Genomic DNA, 19,499 nt, shown 5'->3' with positions numbered 1-19,499 from the left:
ATGATTTTTGATTGAGACAAGATCTAATGCAATTACCGGTCTTTTAGAGTTACAGAACAGAAGTAAATGAGAAAAGATATTTGAGCATGTATACATGTAGACTGATTTGGGTGGCTGAGTAAAGATGCTGCTTTTGAAATAAAATTGGTGCTGTGTAGACACTTGTAACCAAAATTATTTTTATAACAGGTCAAAAAGAAGGAGAGGAGAGACCATGGACTTTTGAGTCTACAAGTTATGCATAATTGATTGTAGCTTATCTGTATTTTAATGTTAACTTCATCCAGATTCAGTGAGAGCATATTATTGACATTCATGAGGCAAAATTCTGTCATAGCCAGTATTACAGATATGTTGCTACAGGCACAGTGTATAGAACATATCTTTTCTAAAATAGAAATTTTTTGTCAGTTCTGAAAAAGGAAAGGAGTAATAAAAGAAAGCCAGGTAAAAACTGAGGCATCATTTTCATGTGGGCATGTAGCTGCTGACACCACAGTGGAAATCAGTTTTTGAATTTGAATTTTTGAAATATCCCAGATTGCTTTAAAGAAAAAAAAAAGTTCAGAGTCATATATCTTTTTTTATTATTGAAAGTTTCTATTGTTTCTGCAACCTATCACCACCGTAGCCATAAATACATAAGAAAGCAGCAGATATTATATAACTCTTGTTCCTTTAAGACCTTTTGGTGAAAACAAGCCCAAAACATGAGCTATGTGTAACAGAGCCGAATGTTATGATGCTATGTTTTAAAAGTTTGTTTACTTAAAAAGAAAAGTTCAGTTCTAACCAGATGTTTCAGCTATGATGCTAAATCAGCAGTGTTATGAACAGGGAAGGCTTGTTGCACAAGGAACTATCACCATTTGAGGCGCGCAGGCGATAGTTTCACGAGCGCGTGTGTGAAGGTGGCTTGCTCCGTGGGAGGTGCTAGGCTCCAGGGCAAATAAAACAAGAGTACAGAGTAATAGATTGTTCTAAGCAATGTCATTTCTGTTTATGAATTTGATTTTTCCCCTCATTTCGTGTTAGATTGACATGCAAACTGCTTTCAAGAACACCCAGAAGCTCTCTGTGTTACCAGGTGTGTTGTGAACACTATTTTTCATAGGTGCTTCCTTCAAATATATGTCCATTGTAGTGATGGAGAGGGACTGGACTCTCTCAGGCTCTTTACTTGCCAGTTGTCTCCTGCAGTTCATGGAAATATATATTTTATTTTAGAATATAATTTAAACATGAAGGTCTATTCTTTGCACTTTTATTAATATATATATATAGATATATAGATAATCTTTAAAAAAAATTAAAAATCTAAAAGTCTACTTTCTCTTTGTGTTCTGATTTTTTCCTGGAGTCGTGGTGCATGTTTATTGTTATACAGCAGAAATTCAACATCAGTGCTGTGGTTGAGTCCTCTGGGGAACTGGCCTAAGCTGGTAAAAGAGTTTGACCAGCTTAACAAATTTAGTTGGCATCTTGCCAAAGTTAGAAATTAAAACCGCAAAACAAAGGTTCATAGGAAATATGTTATTGCCTTTTTGTTAGCAAAGTTTTATACTTCTAACATGCTCTTTTAAGGATGAAAACCCACCTTTGAGCTATTCGGCATCCCCGTTTTTGAGTAAGAATCTCATTTTGATGAATTAGAAATTTGCGACACTTTTTCACGTGACGTTTCTTTCCTTTGAAAAATAATTTTCTCTAAAAATTAGGGTTTGGGGCACTTGAACCGTATCTGCTTATCAGTAATTTCTTGGTAATCTGTTATGAATTAACCTTGTACCAAGACCTAAGGTCCAAGAACTATATATACTTTATTACTGTATTTAGAAGACAGACTCTATCAAATTCTTTGTCAGTGCTTCAGAAGTGTGTAAGTATCGCGATCTGTTTAAATGTAAGATTATTTCTACCTCTTATTCAAATTTCAAAAACTTATAGTTTTAACCTCTGTGCTAAGTTCCGTTTAGTATTTATTATGAGGGTCTCTGAGTTCTTGCAAGGTAGACATATGTCAAGACACCCAATACCCATTGGACTGAAAAATGCTATAACTTCCACCAGAATGCATGTAAAACAAGGAGGTTAACCCTTGAAGTCACATTTGTCTTTCCAGCTCTTCTCTGGAAAATAAGTTATCTGTGTTCTCCAACTTAGACTTAGGATTTCAGGATTCAAATTTAGCCAGATAACTTTTAAAACACATAGGTCATGATAGATATTAACATGAGTCATTTCATCTACTTTTAAGTTTTTAATGTAACTAAAATTTAGGAATTCAGTTAATACATGAAAGGGATAGCATACCATATTATATCTCCTTAAAATATAATGAATTTCTGAATCCTTTTCCTTCAAAAATTTGAGAATAACACTAAAAATGGGTAGGTTTTTTTTTTTTTGTAACAAACTGATCTCTTAAGATGTTCAGATATATATACTTGCCTAGACATATGAGTAGAAAACATGTGAACATCTTATGCCTTTCTTCAGTGTGGTTTAGGCACCTGAGCAATTTGCTTGCGTTCTGTTTTAAGGCACACATATCAAGAGGGGAGTAACAAACTCATAATCCGAGAGGGAGATGAGACAAACGCAGATAGGGTTGCTGGTCGTGTGAATCAGTGCCAGGGATCCAGGCTTATAATTTTCATGCCCGTGTTTCTTCTAAACATTAACAATGAGCGTTTATTATCAGCCAGGGCCCAATCTAGATGCTCTACCTATATTAAGCCCTTTTATGTTCACAACATCCCTATGATTCAGCACTGTTCATTATCCCCATCTTCTTACTTGTGAGGCACAGATAGGTTGAGTAACTTGCCAAAAGTCACACCGTTGATAAAAGACAGCAGAGCTAGGATTCAAACCCAAGCAGTCTGGCTGCAGTTGAGAGCTGTACTATACTACCTGCTGCTAAGGTTCTCCCATAGCCCTCCACAGTCACACCATTAATGTTAGTCTATATGTTTCACTAAAACACTAAAGTGAGATGTTCCTCCATATTCAGTTACTAAATTGATTTGCTCTATAACAAAATCACTGATGCGGCTGATAGCTCTAAATCCAAATTGAAACTTGTCCTCATGCCATTTTCAGAATTGTAACACTGTGATTGGTGTATATCCATTGTCCTCCCTGCTCTCCTGGGAGGAGCCAGATTGGACACTTGTCATGGGTGCTGTTGACAAGAAGAAGTGAACCTGCAATATGATGCTGAACACCGGTCACTTGGTCTTCAACCTGACGACATTCTAGAGCCTTAACGCTTTGTTTTCCGTGAACAACTAAAGGTGAGACAGGTCACTCAGTTTTGACTCAGACTTTTATTAAGGAGGCTTCCATGTTCAAGTGAACTTGGTGTTTATAGGGGGAGAAAAAGTAGATAATCTAATGGAGCCCATATCACAGGTTTTGTTACGGGAAAGGTTGAGGCTGTCACTGTTATTGTTCCTCTTTAAAATTCAAGACAGAGCCTTGTGAGGAATATAAATATTGCTTACAAAATAGAGGAGGCAGTTTATCTATTATGGTCTGTGAGATCTAGGTCTGCCAAAAAATTACGATGCAATTTCAGTTTACTGAGTCTTTCACAGACTCTTCACCCTTGAATGCTTCTTAGTCATTATAGGTAATACAATTAAGGTGTTAAATAAATAAGAATGGGAATAAGAGGAGGCAGACATTAAAAAATACAGTGTTTTCTGAACTACCTGATACATTTGAGGGCAGATGTAAGCCTTATTCCACTGTTAGAGAATACAACTAGGACATTATGAATTGCTTTGGTTGTGTTAAAATTTTGTTTGGTTTATAGTTCAGTTTGTTTACAAGAAGACATCTTTTAAGAACCATTTGTATTTCATTTTAAATACAAAACATTCACATGATTCAAAAATCAAACAATATAAACAAAGTATACACTGGAAAATTCTACTCTAACCCCTGTACTCCATCTTTTATTAGCTTTTTGTGTGTCTTTGCCGAGTCAACACAAATAATAGCAAATGAGAATATACTTATTGATCCCTTTTTATACAGCAAAGTTAGCATATTATATACCATCATGCACCTTGCTTTTTTTCACTTAAAATGTATCTTGGAAATCTCTCCATAGCAACATATACGAAATCACCTTACCCTTTGTTTATAATATAAGATATAGTATTCCATTTATAGATGTGGTATATAGTTTATTTGACCAACACCTCATTGATAGACATGTGAGTCTTTCGTTGTTCTCTCTCCCAATCTCCCTCCCTCTTTTTTTCTCTCTTTTTTACTTTTTTCAATTTGCTGCAGTAAAAAGCATATGTTCTTTCACATGTTTGAAATAAATCTGTAGAATACATTCCCAGAAGTGGGACTGCTAGATCAAAAGGTCAGAGTGTTTGTAATTTTGATGGATATTGCCAAATTGTTCTCCACTGGAATTACATAAAAGAACATTTTTTTTTTCTGATTTTAATACTTGTCACATCCCTGCAAGGTCAAAGACTTTACTGATCTTGGGCTTGATACGTGCAAGATGTTAGTGCAACCAAGATGGCATTCTTCCCAATTAGGCATGCAAATCCAGGCACTTGAATTCGACACATAATAGATTTGCGTGAGCCATGCGCATCGTCTGTCTTCTGAGCTCTCTTCCCTTGGAATCTGCAATTTTTAATCATCGGTGAGTGAGATTTCACCTCTGCAGGAAAAGGTGTACGTATTATTTATCCTTAACAATGTATGCGCATTTGTTTCAGCTGAGTGCCCTTGAAAAGTGATAGACAGATAGTGCTAAAACCCTCTGTTTATTGTCTGCAGTAAGCTTTAATCAGAGCTGCTTCTTGCCGACCGGTGAAATTCTTCTAGAACTACTTGGTGCTACTTGGTGAACAGGGAATATGGAGTGTCTCTCCACTCCCCCTGCCCCTTTTCAACCTTATTGCTAATGTGCTAACAAGGATGTTAGAATAAGACCAGTTGTGAGGTTTTTTTGGTTATGTTGGTCTACTTAGAATTAGCTATTTCAAACTCCTTGCCTAGAGATAGGTACTAGAGTTACTTTCAGAAAATACCTGTGAGTTCTTGTTTCAATTTCAGAGCTGAGCATCGTTTATCATTGAGATCTTAGATCTAGAAAGTCTTGCTAGTTAATAAACATTAATGTTACTCAATGTGATTTTCAAAGAGCCAATGCCATTTTTCTCATAATTAAGAGTCCAGTGTCTAGACGGAGTAAGATCAGCACAAAAAGAAAATTACTTAGAGGCAAATAATATTAATTCTTTAAAAAGACATGTCCAGAGCATTTGTGCTACGATTTAAACTCCTAATGCTTGCAGCTTGCCATTAAACGATTATTACCATGATACTAGTAAATATGAAAATTTTAGAAATATGACATCAGGTTTTTAAACATTTTTCTCTTAAGAATGAAAAACAGACTTCAGGAGAACCCATGAAAGTTAACCCAGGTGTCTAAGAATGAAGATTCCAAGGCAATAAGAGAAGCAAACTTCCAGACGTGGTGCTCTTGAGACCCTTTCATCACGAACATCTTTACTGTTCAGGAGAAGTCTTCACGAGCATAATTGCATTTTCTATATCACCTCATCCATTTCAAGGATTCTGCTGTGGCTAACTACCATTTTCAGGGAGAACGTAAGCATAACCTTCGATGTAATCACCTTATCTAGCTAGATCTAGGAGGTTGAACATTATTCAATCAGTGGATAAGTGGTAGAAACAACCGTACTACAAAAATATCTGGAATCTCCATGGCAGATGATACAGTGAAGCAAAATGATCAGTTGTAGAGGGCTTGTGTATTTGTCCAGGACACCAGTGTTGCAGATTCAGGTGGCTAGGAGGAAGATGCTAAGGCGGAGTTAGGAGTGCAAAAGGTTTATTGGGTAATAACACCTGTGAAAGAAAAGGGGAAGAAGAAAGATGGGGCAGGAGGGGGCATCACACCACGCAGCAGCCCTGACAAAGTCTGCAAGCCCAATAAGATGCTCTAGAGCAAAGATTTCCTATTAGAGGCATCCCACTTAGGTCCTTTTACCAAAGCTTTTCTCAAGTCATTGATGGAGGAACACAGGAACATGACCTCAGCTTGAACACTGATGCAGACGCCAAAGGAGCCAACAGTTGGGAGCTGTCAGCTAACCATACTCCCTGTGGCTGGAAAGCATTCTTTTCTTGAAGGTGGATCTGAGTGGCGCACGACTGTATGTACCACACAGTCCACCCTGTGCCATGTGTAGATGCAATTCTCCATCCGTGATCAGAGCCAGCTCCTCCAGCGCTCTTCCAGAGGGGAACCTCAGAAAAGGGAGGTTAGGGGAACGGACTACAGCCCGTGACACTGCAGATGGCTTCTGAGCCACAACTGGTACCCACCATCTCCCTCTTCCATTATCCATTCTATCACCTCAGCTGGTCTCAGTGGTTTACCTAGTGGTTTTTCCCAAACCCTGATTCCTGCGGAATCTGAATCCCTGGTAACTATATGCTGCTCAGACTTGGGTTGCTTTGCTTGTCCACCCCAGTCACAACTGGGCCAGGGAGTAGCAAGAGCCACCATCACGGGTCACCTGAGTTCCACATGTCTCATCCCTTGAGCCTGTCACGCAACAGCAGCTGCACCTCCTCCCGCTTCTCAGGGTCGGGGATTCCTAATAGGGTGGTGGCTCGTCTTTCCTGCTAGTCTCTGCAACAAGGAACCCAGAGTACCCAGGCAGCATCACAGCCATAGCTTGTAGGTCTGTGGGACTCCTTCCGTGTCCCCTGGTGAGAGCACGCCTTCTTGGGAACCAGGATGTCAAACTCTGCACAACCTAGAGATGAGGGGTTGGGAAGCCAAAGTCCCTCAATAATCATTGGGAGTACTTGCAGGTGGGGCTACTCCTGCTTCCACACTTTGGTGCCTGGACCCATGCATTCCTCCTACTGGGGACACTGCTCCAACCAGGGGCTCCTACTGTAATCTTGGGCCCACGCTCACATCCCCTTTTTTGTAAAGTGGCCTCCCTGGTTGGATGCTATTTTGCATGGAATTCTATGCCTGTGGATCAGGCATTCTGCAAGCCTCTCACTAGTGGTGCTGACTAAGGCCCTGTGGGCAGGAAAAGCATACACATATGCAGAGTCCAGGTCTATTCCTGGGAAAAGGAACCATTGGCCCTTCCAGGATGAAAGTGGTCCAGTGTAGTCATTTTGCCACCAAGTGGCCAGTTGGTCTCCCCGAGGAACAGTGACAGACTGAGGGCTTAGCTTTTGTCTCTGTTATTGGCAGGGTGAACGTTCAGAGGTCAGGATAGCTAACTCAGCCTTGCTAAATAGGAGTTCATGCTATTGGGCTCCTGCATAACCTCCATCCTTGCTGCTGTGGCCACTTCATATATGTGCCCATCATACCAACACTGACAAAGGCTGCTTCAGGTCAGCTGCCCAAGTCATTTTGTCTACTTAGTTGTTTAGTCCCTCTTCTGTAGTGGATGCTTTCTTTCGGGTGTTAACATAGGACACAAAGATCTTCACACTTCATGTCCATTCCCATCTGTCTATCCACATGTCTCTACTCCAGGCCTCCTTGCCACTTTTTTATTTCCAGGCCCTTGTCCAACTGGATATGTGATTCACCACTGCCTATGAATTTGTACATGTTCTAACATCAGACCACTTTGACACAGAGTACTTGGGGGCAAGATATAATGCCCCCAAGTCCACCCACTGGGAAAATATTCCTCTATCATTGTCTTTCAAGGCCACCCTTGCATGAGGCTGTAGTGGAGCCACCATATGCTCTGGGCTTGCAGACACACACCAAGCTTAGGCTTTTTCATCCTCCTTCAGTTTGTCATATGCACCGCCCACCTCGCACTTCACATAGGGCCATATGCGTTATCTGGGTTGCGGGGCGGGATAACCAGTATAACTCTGAAAGGTGACATGGATTCTGGGCTACCTAGTTCAGCAGCTTGCTCATTGCTAGTTCAAGATATGCAGCTCTGCCGTTTCCATCTTAGGGTAGGTTGCTGCTGGGACCCCCTGACTTTATGTCTTGGGGGGTCCAACAGGGCCCAGCTCATGAGGGGATTTCTTGGCACGTGGTCACTTGTATCTTGGTCAAATGTTCCATCATAGGGTACATTCTCATGCCAGGAGCTGATTTTCAGGAGGTGTGTTATTTTTTGCTGTGGATGTCACGACTTTGCTCCAGAACTCCAGGGACCTGAGTTATGGTTTTCCCACTGGGGTTTGCAATAAACATCACATTTCATCTTTTTCTGCCCCTAACATCTCCGACAACAAAGCACCTACTGAACATATGACCCAAGTGGCAGGGTTGCTTGCATTACAGTCTGGAGCTGCTACACAGCTCTTTCATGCTCTCAACCCAGGTCAAAGCTGGCTGAATTCTATGTCACCTGGTATGTGGGCTGGAGCAGTTTTTGTAGGTACGGAATATGTGGCCTTTAGAACCCAAAGAAAGCTACAAAGAGGGGAGAATTTCTTTGTAGAGAGGTTGCAAGATACAGCCATTTGCTTTTTGCTTTGGTGGGGAGATCCCAGCATGTCTCTGACCACTGGATTCCTAAAAGTGTTACTGAAGTACTAGCCTTGAATCTCTGAAGAATGTAACTCCCACCTTCGGATCACTTCTTCCTCATCGTGCCAATCAACGTTGTCAACGTTGTGAATCAAGGTGATGTTCTATAGGAGACATTCCATCCAATCTCAGCAAAACTATAAATGTATATTGCTGTCTGTTCCATTTGAAGATGAACTATTTTTCTGATCCTCACGCCTGAATCAGATAGGGAAAAAAATGCATTTGCCCGATTAACAGCCACATGCCATGTATCTGAAGCCATGTATCTGAAGCCATCTGTACTAACGCAGTATCTCCAGCAAAGATATGTTAGTACAGCAGATGCAAACTGGAGCTTGCAGTAGCCCACAGTTATTCTTCAGGATCCATCTTGCCCAATTAAATGGAGATATGATAAATCCCACCACCCCTGCTCTCTAAGAGTGACACTAATCTTCACCATCTTCCCCCAACCCCAGGATGCAAGACTCTTTTGTATTTACTACCTTGGCTGGAGTAGAAGGATCAGTTTCCTTCCTTGCTATGACAGCTTCTACCACACAGACCAAGGACCAAATGTGTCAAGTATATTAAACCCAATTATATGTAGGGACTCGGGAACTGACATCCAGGTAGGTCGGCAGCCCCTGTGGGCCTGCTGGGACTTGGCCAGGTCTCCTTTTGTTTCCTTGGCCTCTCTGTTTTCACTCTAACAGGGTCTTTGGGTATCAATGTTAACTCAAACCCCTTGTCCAACAGTCCACAAGATATCTAGGCATTCCCCTCCCCCAGTCTACAGTCAATCAAGTAAATGACCATAGGTCCTTTGGGGGAAGGACTGAGAGAATCACTACTGTACACACTTGTCATGATGTTGCAGGATTCTTCCCTTTGGTGACCTGGTTACCTTTTTAGTCTATGGATTCCAGATTTGAAAAACTGACTCAGATCCACAAACTGAGCAAAGGATCAAGACCTTTCATTGGGGCAACGGTCTTTGGCCTCTTGCTCAACCATTCTTGCTCTTTTTTATTATATATAGTAAGCAATACCCTTGTTGGCTGCCCATCTACTTTGCCCCTTGGATGCCATGCTCTATTAATCATCTCCATAACTCTCTATGGATCAGGGCCCCTTGGCTACAACTCTGACCTGCTTGGTTATTATGAAGATTCGACCCCCTTGGCTTCAGGCAGTAGAGTGCTGCTACCTGGTCTCTGTTGTTTCAGGTGCCCATCATCCCCACTGCGACTGGACAGTCAAGTTCTTTGACCACCACTCCTGCCATCAGCCCTGACCTGCTGAGGGGAGCCCCACCGAGCTTGTTTGTGATGCTTGTGCGTCTCTCACCAGCATATTCCTGCTGCCTTTGGTGGGTGATGTGTCTGTCCTCTGGGCCTTTCCGTGGGACATGATCATCTGTTGGGTCTTCTGGAGTCACATGATATACATGCGTGTCCATGTCTCTGAGAATTTTAATCCCTTCTTCTGCCATCTGCCACAGTAATCTGGACATTTCAACCCCAATGTATATACATTATATATATTTATATACACACACACACACACACACACACACATACATATATAAAATCCCAATGCATAAAATTATATACACAAGTCCAGGTTTTTCCCAATTAGACCCTGATTTGGGCATAGTAGAGCTGCTTCAGTTGAGCCCTTGATATAGCCTTTGTCACCTCAACTAGGTTCTCCAGAGCAAAAATTGCCCATTAGGGGAGTCCTGCATCGGGTGGAAAGTGCTGAGGCAATTGTCCCAGCACCTCGCCCAGTCACGGATGGGGTTGCCCTTGGCTCCGACAGTGAGGCTGAGCCTGAAGGAGCTCACAGCTGGGGGCTCGTGGCCGTCCACACTTCTCACTGCATCATTTCAAACTAGCTCAGATCTGACTGTTTCTTTCACAGAAGGTGTAAGAAACTTAAGAAAACAAAACAAAAACAATCAGTATATAAGGCTTATTCTACTCATTTTTAGGAATATTTTTTTGTTTTGTGTTTCGTTTGAACTGCCTTTCCTCCTGCCTAAAAAGCAGCTTCCATCTATGCCATCTTTGTAAAACGCAAATTGTCTTGGGTTACTAGCTCCAAGCCACGCCCACACCACCTTTGGTCTAAATCTTGTCAAATCTTGGCTCACTTCACCCCTTCAAACAGAATAAACCCTCCTGCCGACATGGCATAAAAAGAGATTTTTGTCATTTTTCCCTCTGTGACCACTGAGTGTACACCCGGAATACATGCTCACTAACTGACTCCCCAGCCCAACCAGCGATAAGCCAGCTCCGTCTGTCCTCAAGCACCTGGCACTCACTTGCACCCAGCTTCTCAGTCATTCTGATCCATTTATGCCACCATCTTGTGTATCTGGTTAGCCCAGGTGGCATTTATCCCAGGAGCAGTCCTGCCCCAAGAAGGATGAAACATTTAATATGGGTCAAAAGGCTGAGATACAAATACCCACGAGCACATGAAGGAAGACCAAAGCAATTATTATGACACGAGCAGTTTTTAAAATAGAACCAATTCTTTTGCTTCACTACATTTAGGTTGACTACTGGACTGAAACCTTAATAAAGGCTGGGCAAGGAGAATGCTCTTTGAGGTGAGTCTTGGATTTGAGTTTAATTTTATTTTGGACAGGCACCCAAAAAATCAGATTTTCTGTTACATAAATATGTGCCTTGGGGAGGAAAATAGTCATTTGACATCTGAAAGTAAATGTGGAGAATTCGTAAAACCTACTGAATCACCACAGGATTATGGGAAAAAATATTGAATAATTTAGACTGAAAGACTAGTTTCCCAAACCTCTTGTCCATTTTAGGACAATTTGTTCAAAACTGGAATTATGTCTTTTGATACAGTTGGCATTTAAATGTCTGGTCAGAGAGAACTTTGAAGCAATTTTTAAATTCCCATTGATTTACAGAGAGTTTTCTCCTGCTACCTTCAAATGATTTCCTTTTTTTAACAAGTCTCACTTTAAATATTTTGGATAGTAAACTTAGTTTCTGCCTTAGCCAATGTTTCTCATTCTGCATCGAACCGGACACCTTTTTACCTCGTTCACGATGCCTTTTAAATACCTACTGCAACTTTTCATCGGGGGGGGTCTATCTGTCCCCACTCCCTCCAAGGACCCTCGCTGGGTATCTGTGGAGGTTTCCAGAGCCCTTGGTTTTTCCCTTGTGAAAGATCCTGCCTCGCGTTGGTTACCTGTCCCCCGGCCTAACTCGCTGCCCTGCCGTGTATCAGAGGGAAAAGGGCAGGAATAAAACCTAGAAAAGTTTGAGACGGTTTCTTTCAATACTTCACGCACACCTGTGAAAAAACAGGGTAGAGCCTATTTGTGGCAGCCTTTCAAAAGCAGAGAAACAAAAAAAGACTTTGGTAGAAAACCAACTTTAAATATTGCAGGCAGCAGCTTTGTTTGGTGTTTGAATCCCATGCTGGTGGATGCTAATTCCGTAACATTATACACTTGCCTTTTTTTGGGTACAAAGGTAGAAGGGGGGTTTTCTTCTGTGTTTTTCAGTGCAAAGTGATTCCGATCAGAAAGGACCAAGGTTTCAGCTCCAAGTAACTGACATTTCCATCTGAATCTACTCTCTTTTTTTTTTTTTTTAAGGGGGGAGAAAAAGGTCTAGTTTTTCAGGAAAAGAACCTCTCTACGCAATCCTGAAACTGATCTTTAGATTTACTTTTCCTTAATCAATAGAAGAAAAACTTGATTGCAACTCAACACTTACGTGACTCTAGCGCAGGACTAACTGAATTTTTGGTTTTGAGAGTAGGGGATTCAGACATCATTTCAGGAATCAGAAATAATTGGCAGCAAGTGGGGGAGAACTGACATGAATTCTTGTTTTACCTAATTTTTCCTGGTTTACCAAGATTTGGCTTAATATTTCCGACTCCATTCCTCCAGTCTCTGCAGAACAGGTTAGTGACATTTTTCATAAATACAAATATTTAAATGAATCCTCCTTCCTGCTCTCTGAACTGTTTCCCTAAGGACTCCAGTCTTAAACCTGCCTGACATCTCCTTCTGCTAAAAGCTGTGTCTGATCTCTGCTAAAGGCTTCCTCCCATTTTCAGCAAAACTGACTAATATTTATTATGTGCTTAAGATTTCAATGTGTGTGCCTGACAACTGAAGATTTACAGTAAAACTCACAGAGGAGATTCACTGATTTTCCATGGAAATCTGGCTGAAGAATTGTGATAGCTTCCAATAATTAGAGAAGGGTTTTTAGTTTTAAGAATGCTATCGGAAGCAAACTTCAGTGTCTACCCATGCACTTGGTGCTGACACAGGAGTACGTACGATTTGGAGCTTGCCTCTCAGCTCTACAGAGCGGCACAGATCGTCCAAGGGGTAAAGCCACCGGTCCAACGGATTGTAACTAAAATGAAAGCAAGTTCACTTTTGTGATGTTCTTTCTCTAATTAATTTGCTGCGACTAATTACTTGCTTGTATACCGGATTCTATTTTTATTGTAATTCCAAGGAGCCACCCCTGGCATGGTTCTTTTTTTATTACATGTCTATTATTCATTTCACATATGGAAAGTCAGTGGACAGTCTTCTACAGCCTGTGACTCTGGTCTGTACTTCAGAGTGATGGACTGGCTCTATAGTTTACAGAAGGTGATGGCAGACTCTAAATCCTCCTACCTGTAGGACTACATTGTGTTTTAACTGACTTTTATGGGATCCTGATTGAAAGCTGTTGTGAAAATTAGGAGAGCCTGGTCTCACAGAGGATGGATGTCTGTTCTAGAGACACAACAGGCATCTGTAGAGTGGGGTCCTGTTTTTCAGGGCTTTAGTAGCTGGAGAGTAGATGCCTTTCCTTGACTCATTGCCGTGCTCATTGATTCTTTATAATTTCCTGACAATTTGAATGATCTCATTACACTTCCAAACTGCTTCTCACGGGGGAATCTAATTTGTTCATGAGGTGTTGAACATAGGAGGGCCCGCCAGCATCCAGGGCATTTCATCCTGACTCAGAACTGTTGATGTTGTTATGTGAATGTTCTATGATGGTTGTGATGTGTCTTGGGACTTGCCACCAAACACACCTGGTGTTCTATTTACTCTGGCAAGCTGGGGATTTTTTTTTTCTTTTTCTTTTTAAAATTCCAGGATGAATTATTCATCATTACTTAGAATTTGGGTCTCTTTCATCTTCGCACTTGTACGGCACCAAGGTGAGTACTACAAAATTCCATAAAGCTCGTGATTAGCATGCTCTTGAATTTATAAAGAGACGCTTTTGTTGGAACTGTAATTATCAGGGCAGGTGTACATGTGTCTACAGTTACAACAAGAAAAATGTAAATTAAATTCTGCCGTCAAGGGCAAAATACATTAACTCTGAATGATGTTCATTTACATTCCTACTTTTTCTTATTTCACTTGGAACACAATTTGTATATACCAAGTTGCCCCATGTCAGTGGAATAAGTCTTTAAGATATGCAAATTATTTTCATTAAAAGTACACAGGGTAGGTGTGTGTGCATCCCATGCCTGATGATTGATTCCAATGATTCCAATTAAACTGGTGGCACAGACTTTAAAAAATACACTTGTTTAAGCCAAAATGAGGGAGTTCCAGTGGCATTAATGTCAGTGACTTGAGTATCAGTGGCCACTTACAATGGCCAAAAATCTAAAACTGCAAGTGAAATAAGAAAATTTTTCCCCTCCGTGATTCCTCCTTTTTCTCTATGTAGCATTGCCCCGGGTAGGTAGGAGATCCCATGCATTTCTTTCTACAGTTTTTAAATTTTAGGCAAGAAAGCTGGGAGAGTCTATATCGATTTGAAACTTTTATGGCTAAAACTCTAGAGCATCTTCTTTGTTTTGTTTGCTTAGTTCAGCGGACACATGATTACAAGTCTGAGTGAACAGATCTATAAGGCATGTGGAGCCCTAACATTTTTCTAGGATTGGATAAACTTAAGCAGTTGTAGCAGGCAGGCTATAGTGTGAAACCCCACAATAATGACTCCAACTGCCTCTAACCTCGTACTCCTGCTCTAAGAAGGTGTGTCTTATTTGGAGGAAAAAAAAAAAACAACGTTCTGGGAACATAAAGTTTATTGTAAAATTCCTGGCCTACAATCAGCATGGGTGAGGAGATTCTATCTGCTATTCACTCTGATTCTATTGATAGGCTATGCTGTTAACAAGCTATATTTTTATAATAGTAATGACTTCTAAGGTAGGAATTACTGTAGTTTAAACCTACTCCCTTTTATTAGTCATATTTTTTTTATTCAACAACTATTTGATAAGTACTTACCATATTAGATATCCTGATTATTTGTATTCTTCTTAAAATTGAAAAATGTTGATTGTCCATCCTTTCCAGTTCAAAATCATGAGCTAGTTAGGATCATTCCTGAAGGGATGAATCTTGCAAATTTGTGTCACCTTTGGAGCAGAGAGAGAAGTTAGGGACAATCTCTCTGACCATAGTTTTCTGTCTCCTCAGGAGGGGCATGGATTTCTCCTGTCCTAGGCAGATTGGCCAACACTGCCCCGAATACCAATTAATCATTCTATTCAAATGATTACAATTCAGCGTGAATTTGAGACCTTGTTCACACTTGGACATCACTTCTAAAAAGTTCCCCATGAAGGATAAATCCATGACACGATTTGATTTATTATTATTAATTTGAAAATGTTCATTACCCTTTAGATTTAATAAGTACCTGTGTATAATTCTATGATAGGGATTATAAAGAGATTTTTTTAAAAATTGCTTCCTTCTGGGAATTTGGAATTTGTTACTTCTATGTAATTATGACTGTTAGAGAAACCTTTTTTGTCTACTGATGGTGACATTAGATAAAGCACGTGGGCTGAGTGCCCCTGTGATAAAACTAACTACAGCACCTCCCAAAGATTTCTTTGGTTGGCTTCACAGAGACTTCTGAAGGCTGGGGAACGATGCTTATACACCAATGACCAGGCTCATCTTCCCCATTTCCCTCTTGGTGTTAGTTAGCCCTTGGAAACAGAGTAGCTCTTCCCCCAGGCAGACCTCCCCTCATTCCCTGCTCCACGAGGAGAGAAGCTGGCACTCGGCCAGGCACTACTGAGCTGCTCTCTGGTCACTCGGCCACTCTCTTACATGAGCTGCTCTCTGCTCACTTAAAGGCTCCCAAAAGAGCAGGGCAGCCCTTGGTGGTTTCTCGCCAGCCTATCGGCTCCATCAGCACAGAGCAGGAATTTTCCCAAGGAGGGGCCCCCGACCTGGGGATGGGGCATCAACATCTGCAAGCAGGTGCCTCACGAACTGTCAGCAGAAGCCCCAAATGCATTTGCCACATGTGAGTTAAGAAAACGGAAGAACAGATGATGTTCTATTGCTCTGTTTTCATCCAAGAAAAGAAAGGACAGAGGCAAAGAAACATTACACCCCAGATATAGATTATTTCATAAATGCCATTGGACCTGATCATCAGTAATGTAGACCCTGGGGAAATTGTCTAATTTCTCTCTCTGAGCTGGGCCACCCCTTGCAAGAGTTTGGATGAGAAACTTCTGAGAAACAAGCCAGCTTGCCAAGAGAGGTGGTGACATGGTTACAGGAGGGGAGCCATGTGTGTCTGTGTGATGACTCTCACCTTTGACCAGGATGATGAGTAAGCGCCCCAAGCCTCCTCCCAAAGACTGCTCAAAGGCCCAACCTCCTTTGCCCCAGAGGATCCCATGTCTGTCTTTGTAAACAGGAGCTGGGCAGAGAGACTTCTCATGGGGCGGGTGCTCAGTCAAGGTCATTCACAGGCCAGTTACTACAAACCCTTTCTTCCCACTCTTGTCCCAGATCCAACTATTGTTTATTTCCTCAGTGATCTGGTATCTTCTCCTATTGTGCATCTGGACGAAGGGGACTCCTTTCAGGAAAAGACTTGATAGTAGAATTCTTGAGCTAGAAGGGAGTCTCATAGCCACTGGCCACGTTCTCTGTACGTTGCCTTCTGATCAAGGATTCAGCGGGCTAAGCCACACCAGACCTAGAGGCACCTCTCAGTGCTCTGAAAGCCCCAGGCAGGGCTGATTTCACAACCTTCCAGCCAGTGTTAACCACTGCTGTCTCCTAAATGTATGGAAACATAGAAATGAAGCGGGAAGTGATTTCTCTTAAGGAGAAATGCCATCACTTCCACGCTCCCCTTTCCAGAGGCAGAAGATAACGCACCGTGTCCAGCCAAGGTTGAGGATAAATGAAAAGGCTGTCTGACTTACACGTCGTTTGTAAGACTTACTGAAAGAAGCTGGCTTTAGTGGGTGGGAGGAAAGCAGCTTGCCGAACCGAAGGGGGATCGGCCATCCACCTAACCGCCCTGTCTCTTGACAGTTCAGCCCAGGGAGCTCATGTATCCATTTTGGCAGAATGACACCAAAACCCCTAAAGTAGACGACGGAAGCTCATCTGAGATTAAGCTGGCCATCCCCATCTACTTCTTTGGCGTTCCTTACCGCACCATCTATGTAAGTGACAAGCAGCCCAGCTGTTGCTCTAGGGCTCTCCCACCTTGCTGGTCATTAAGGAAAAGTATTTTAAATACCTTCTTCCAGGGCTCTGGGAATGGAGGATTTGTTGGCAGCCCAGATGACGAGTTCTGAGATTTCATGAGCTGATAGGTTTTATGATTAAGAAAGTCAAAGGTATAGTTCATGGCTAACGTTCACAGCGGAGGAGTATACAGAGCAATGGATTGCTTTTGTGGGTGATGAAACACCCAAGCGAAGCAGAGGCCCCAATGCCAGGAACATTATTTCTGCCACTAGACAAGATAAAAAGATACAATGAACCATAATAGGAGCAACAGCAATTTTCTTTCCCTTCTGGGGGTGTGAAGACTTTAGGCATCTGCTCTTCTGAGGCTTCCTACCAATATGGAGCAGAGTCAAAGCAGAGTAGAGGGGTACTCAACTATTATATGAAGGTTGTTTGCAGAATTGGCCAACCTCACTGGGCCTGAGATACGCCATAGGGTCTCATTGTCAAAGCTGCATGAAGAAATGGTATCATTTGCTGTCAGAGCTCTCCTGGGCACCTGTGTTCTCAGGTTATTTTTAATTTTTTGATCATTGGAATTGCTGCTAGTGAGACTATAGCACATTGACAAGAAGATTCAGAGCAACTGAATCTGTCTTGATTTTCGGCCTTAAAAGAATTAAGTGAAGCAAATGTAGATTATATTACATCCTATTCTATTCTGCGCTCTGCCCTGGAAGAAGAAATAAAACTCCAGGCACCTCCATCTCTGGCCTCCTCTGCATCTGGGACCTCTATCTTCCCCAACTTTTGATTGATAGCTCAAGGCTGACTCCCACTAGAAAAGAGTTCCCTCTTCCATTATGTAACCTGTGGTCCTTGAACTTGCAGCATCACCTAGGCACTTGCTAGAAATGTCACTTCTCAGGACCCACCCCAGACCTACTGAATCTGGGAGGGGGCCCAGCTGTCTGTTTGAACAAGCCCTCCAGGGAATTCTGATGCCCACAAAAGTTTGAGAACCACTGCTCTTAACTATAGAATATAATCAAAACAAATCTGGGTCATCACTAACTTCCTCTGCTAGTCTGTGTGTTTTAATTACACCCCTGCTCTACTCACTGTAGAGCCTCCTTAGTCTATAACAGCTGATTGTAAGTTTCTGAATGTGTTGACCTGATTTTGGAGGTGAGAGGGCTGCACAGGACTTCCATTCTGGAAGCCTTGGTCTCCTAGACCTCTAGAACACGTGTATTTAGTTAAGCTCCCCTTTCTCCTCCATTGTACTAAGTGACATGGAGTCTGAATAATTCTTGCCTTTGCAGAAGGAGGGTCCTTAATTTGGGGGAGGCTTATTTGAGGGCAAATTTTTCCTTGGGTTTCCAGCACTTTTAGCCATGCAGTCTTGTTCAGGCTTCTGGGTTGTTCACTGATACTTGCAGACAGCAGACTCTCAATATCCTTGTAGCTGGATCTCCAGCTTCCTTTCCAAACTGCACACCCTTGCTTCCAAAATAGGTTGACATACATACCCTTGGCCCAGGTACTGATAACTTAACTCTGGGATCTGAGTCACTGTTAATGTCCATAATATTACTAATTAAATATGAACCTAACAATAGAATGTTTCTCTATTGAGGAATTGCAAGTATTCCCATCACAGACACTCCTGCTGTTCCCATCACAGACACTCCTGCTGTTGAAACCATACAAGCCTTTGGGTTAAATCAGCTTCATGTACCAACATACTGAGCTGCAGACACAGGCAGAGGCAAATTGTTTACAGATACTGTTTATGAGTATATATATCGGCTTGTTATTTGCAGTAAGGTTTAGTAATTTAATAAGTTTACTAAGCCATTTACAAATCATGAAGAAATCACCATAAGGTAGTCATTTACATATACAGTGTAAAGTTTTCACGTCTCCATTTTGTGCAGAGACTATACAAAGAAGCTAACAAACTACAAGAGCTGTAATGGAATTGGGCTCATCTGTGGATTGTAACCTTATCTTTTTCTGAGTACCGAGTGGTTCTGACATCAGTAGGAATCCTTTAAATGTCTCATCCAGGGTGGGATATGGTTCATCTTGAGATCTGAGTTTGGTGATGGAGTATTTGATTTACCTTTTCACTGACACTCCTCTTTTGTCATGTAATAGGAATCAAGGTCTAATACAGAGTTCCTCCGTTTTTTCATTTAACTTTCTGCTTCCATGTTTTTTGGGTTTTTTCCTGTCTATTTTGCATCTGTAACTCTGGATCTTCTTTATTGCCCACATAAGCCACTGCCTAGCCCAACACACACACACACACACACACACACACACACACACACACACACACACACACACACA

The 19,499-nt window shown here is 41.7% G+C and overlaps 2 protein-coding genes across 6 annotated transcripts in view; both read left to right on the top strand.

Annotated features, from left to right (window-relative positions):
- TBCEL (tubulin folding cofactor E like) overlaps nucleotides 1-3,192 on the top strand; it is an 80,958-nt gene extending 77,766 nt beyond the window's left edge. Inside the window, exons 8-10 of one of the 2 annotated variants that reach the window (XM_027082006.1) lie at nucleotides 1,036-1,087; nucleotides 1,837-1,879; nucleotides 3,106-3,192. In XM_027082006.1, the coding sequence (XP_026937807.1) occupies nucleotides 1,036-1,087; nucleotides 1,837-1,879; nucleotides 3,106-3,107 (97 nt within the window). In that variant the 3' untranslated portion in view covers nucleotides 3,108-3,192. Of the gene's footprint in view, nucleotides 1-1,035; nucleotides 1,088-1,836; nucleotides 1,880-2,122; nucleotides 2,156-3,105 lie in introns of those variants that run through there. The other variant, XM_027082007.1, reaches the window with a different exon arrangement.
- A 1,312-nt stretch (nucleotides 3,193-4,504) lies between these two features.
- TECTA (tectorin alpha) overlaps nucleotides 4,505-19,499 on the top strand; it is a 78,964-nt gene continuing 63,969 nt past the window's right edge. The window contains exons 1-7 of one of the 4 annotated variants that reach the window (XM_027081995.1): nucleotides 4,510-4,681; nucleotides 5,429-5,658; nucleotides 9,823-9,965; nucleotides 11,161-11,216; nucleotides 12,509-12,556; nucleotides 13,767-13,831; nucleotides 16,998-17,131. In XM_027081995.1, coding sequence (XP_026937796.1) covers nucleotides 13,768-13,831; nucleotides 16,998-17,131 — 198 coding nt within the window. In that variant the 5' untranslated portion in view covers nucleotides 4,510-4,681; nucleotides 5,429-5,658; nucleotides 9,823-9,965; ... (1 more) ...; nucleotides 12,509-12,556; nucleotide 13,767. The other 3 variants (XM_027081999.1, XM_027082000.1, XM_027081996.1) reach the window with 3 other exon arrangements.

Source organism: Aethalodelphis obliquidens, unplaced genomic scaffold, assembly GCF_003676395.1.
Source record: "Aethalodelphis obliquidens isolate GAN/ISIS:26980383/991018 unplaced genomic scaffold, ASM367639v1 scaffold46, whole genome shotgun sequence".
In the NCBI taxonomy this organism is placed as follows: domain Eukaryota; kingdom Metazoa; phylum Chordata; class Mammalia; order Artiodactyla; family Delphinidae; genus Aethalodelphis; species Aethalodelphis obliquidens.
Note: the sequence above shows the minus strand (reverse complement) of the source record. Positions and strands in the feature narration are given on the sequence as shown.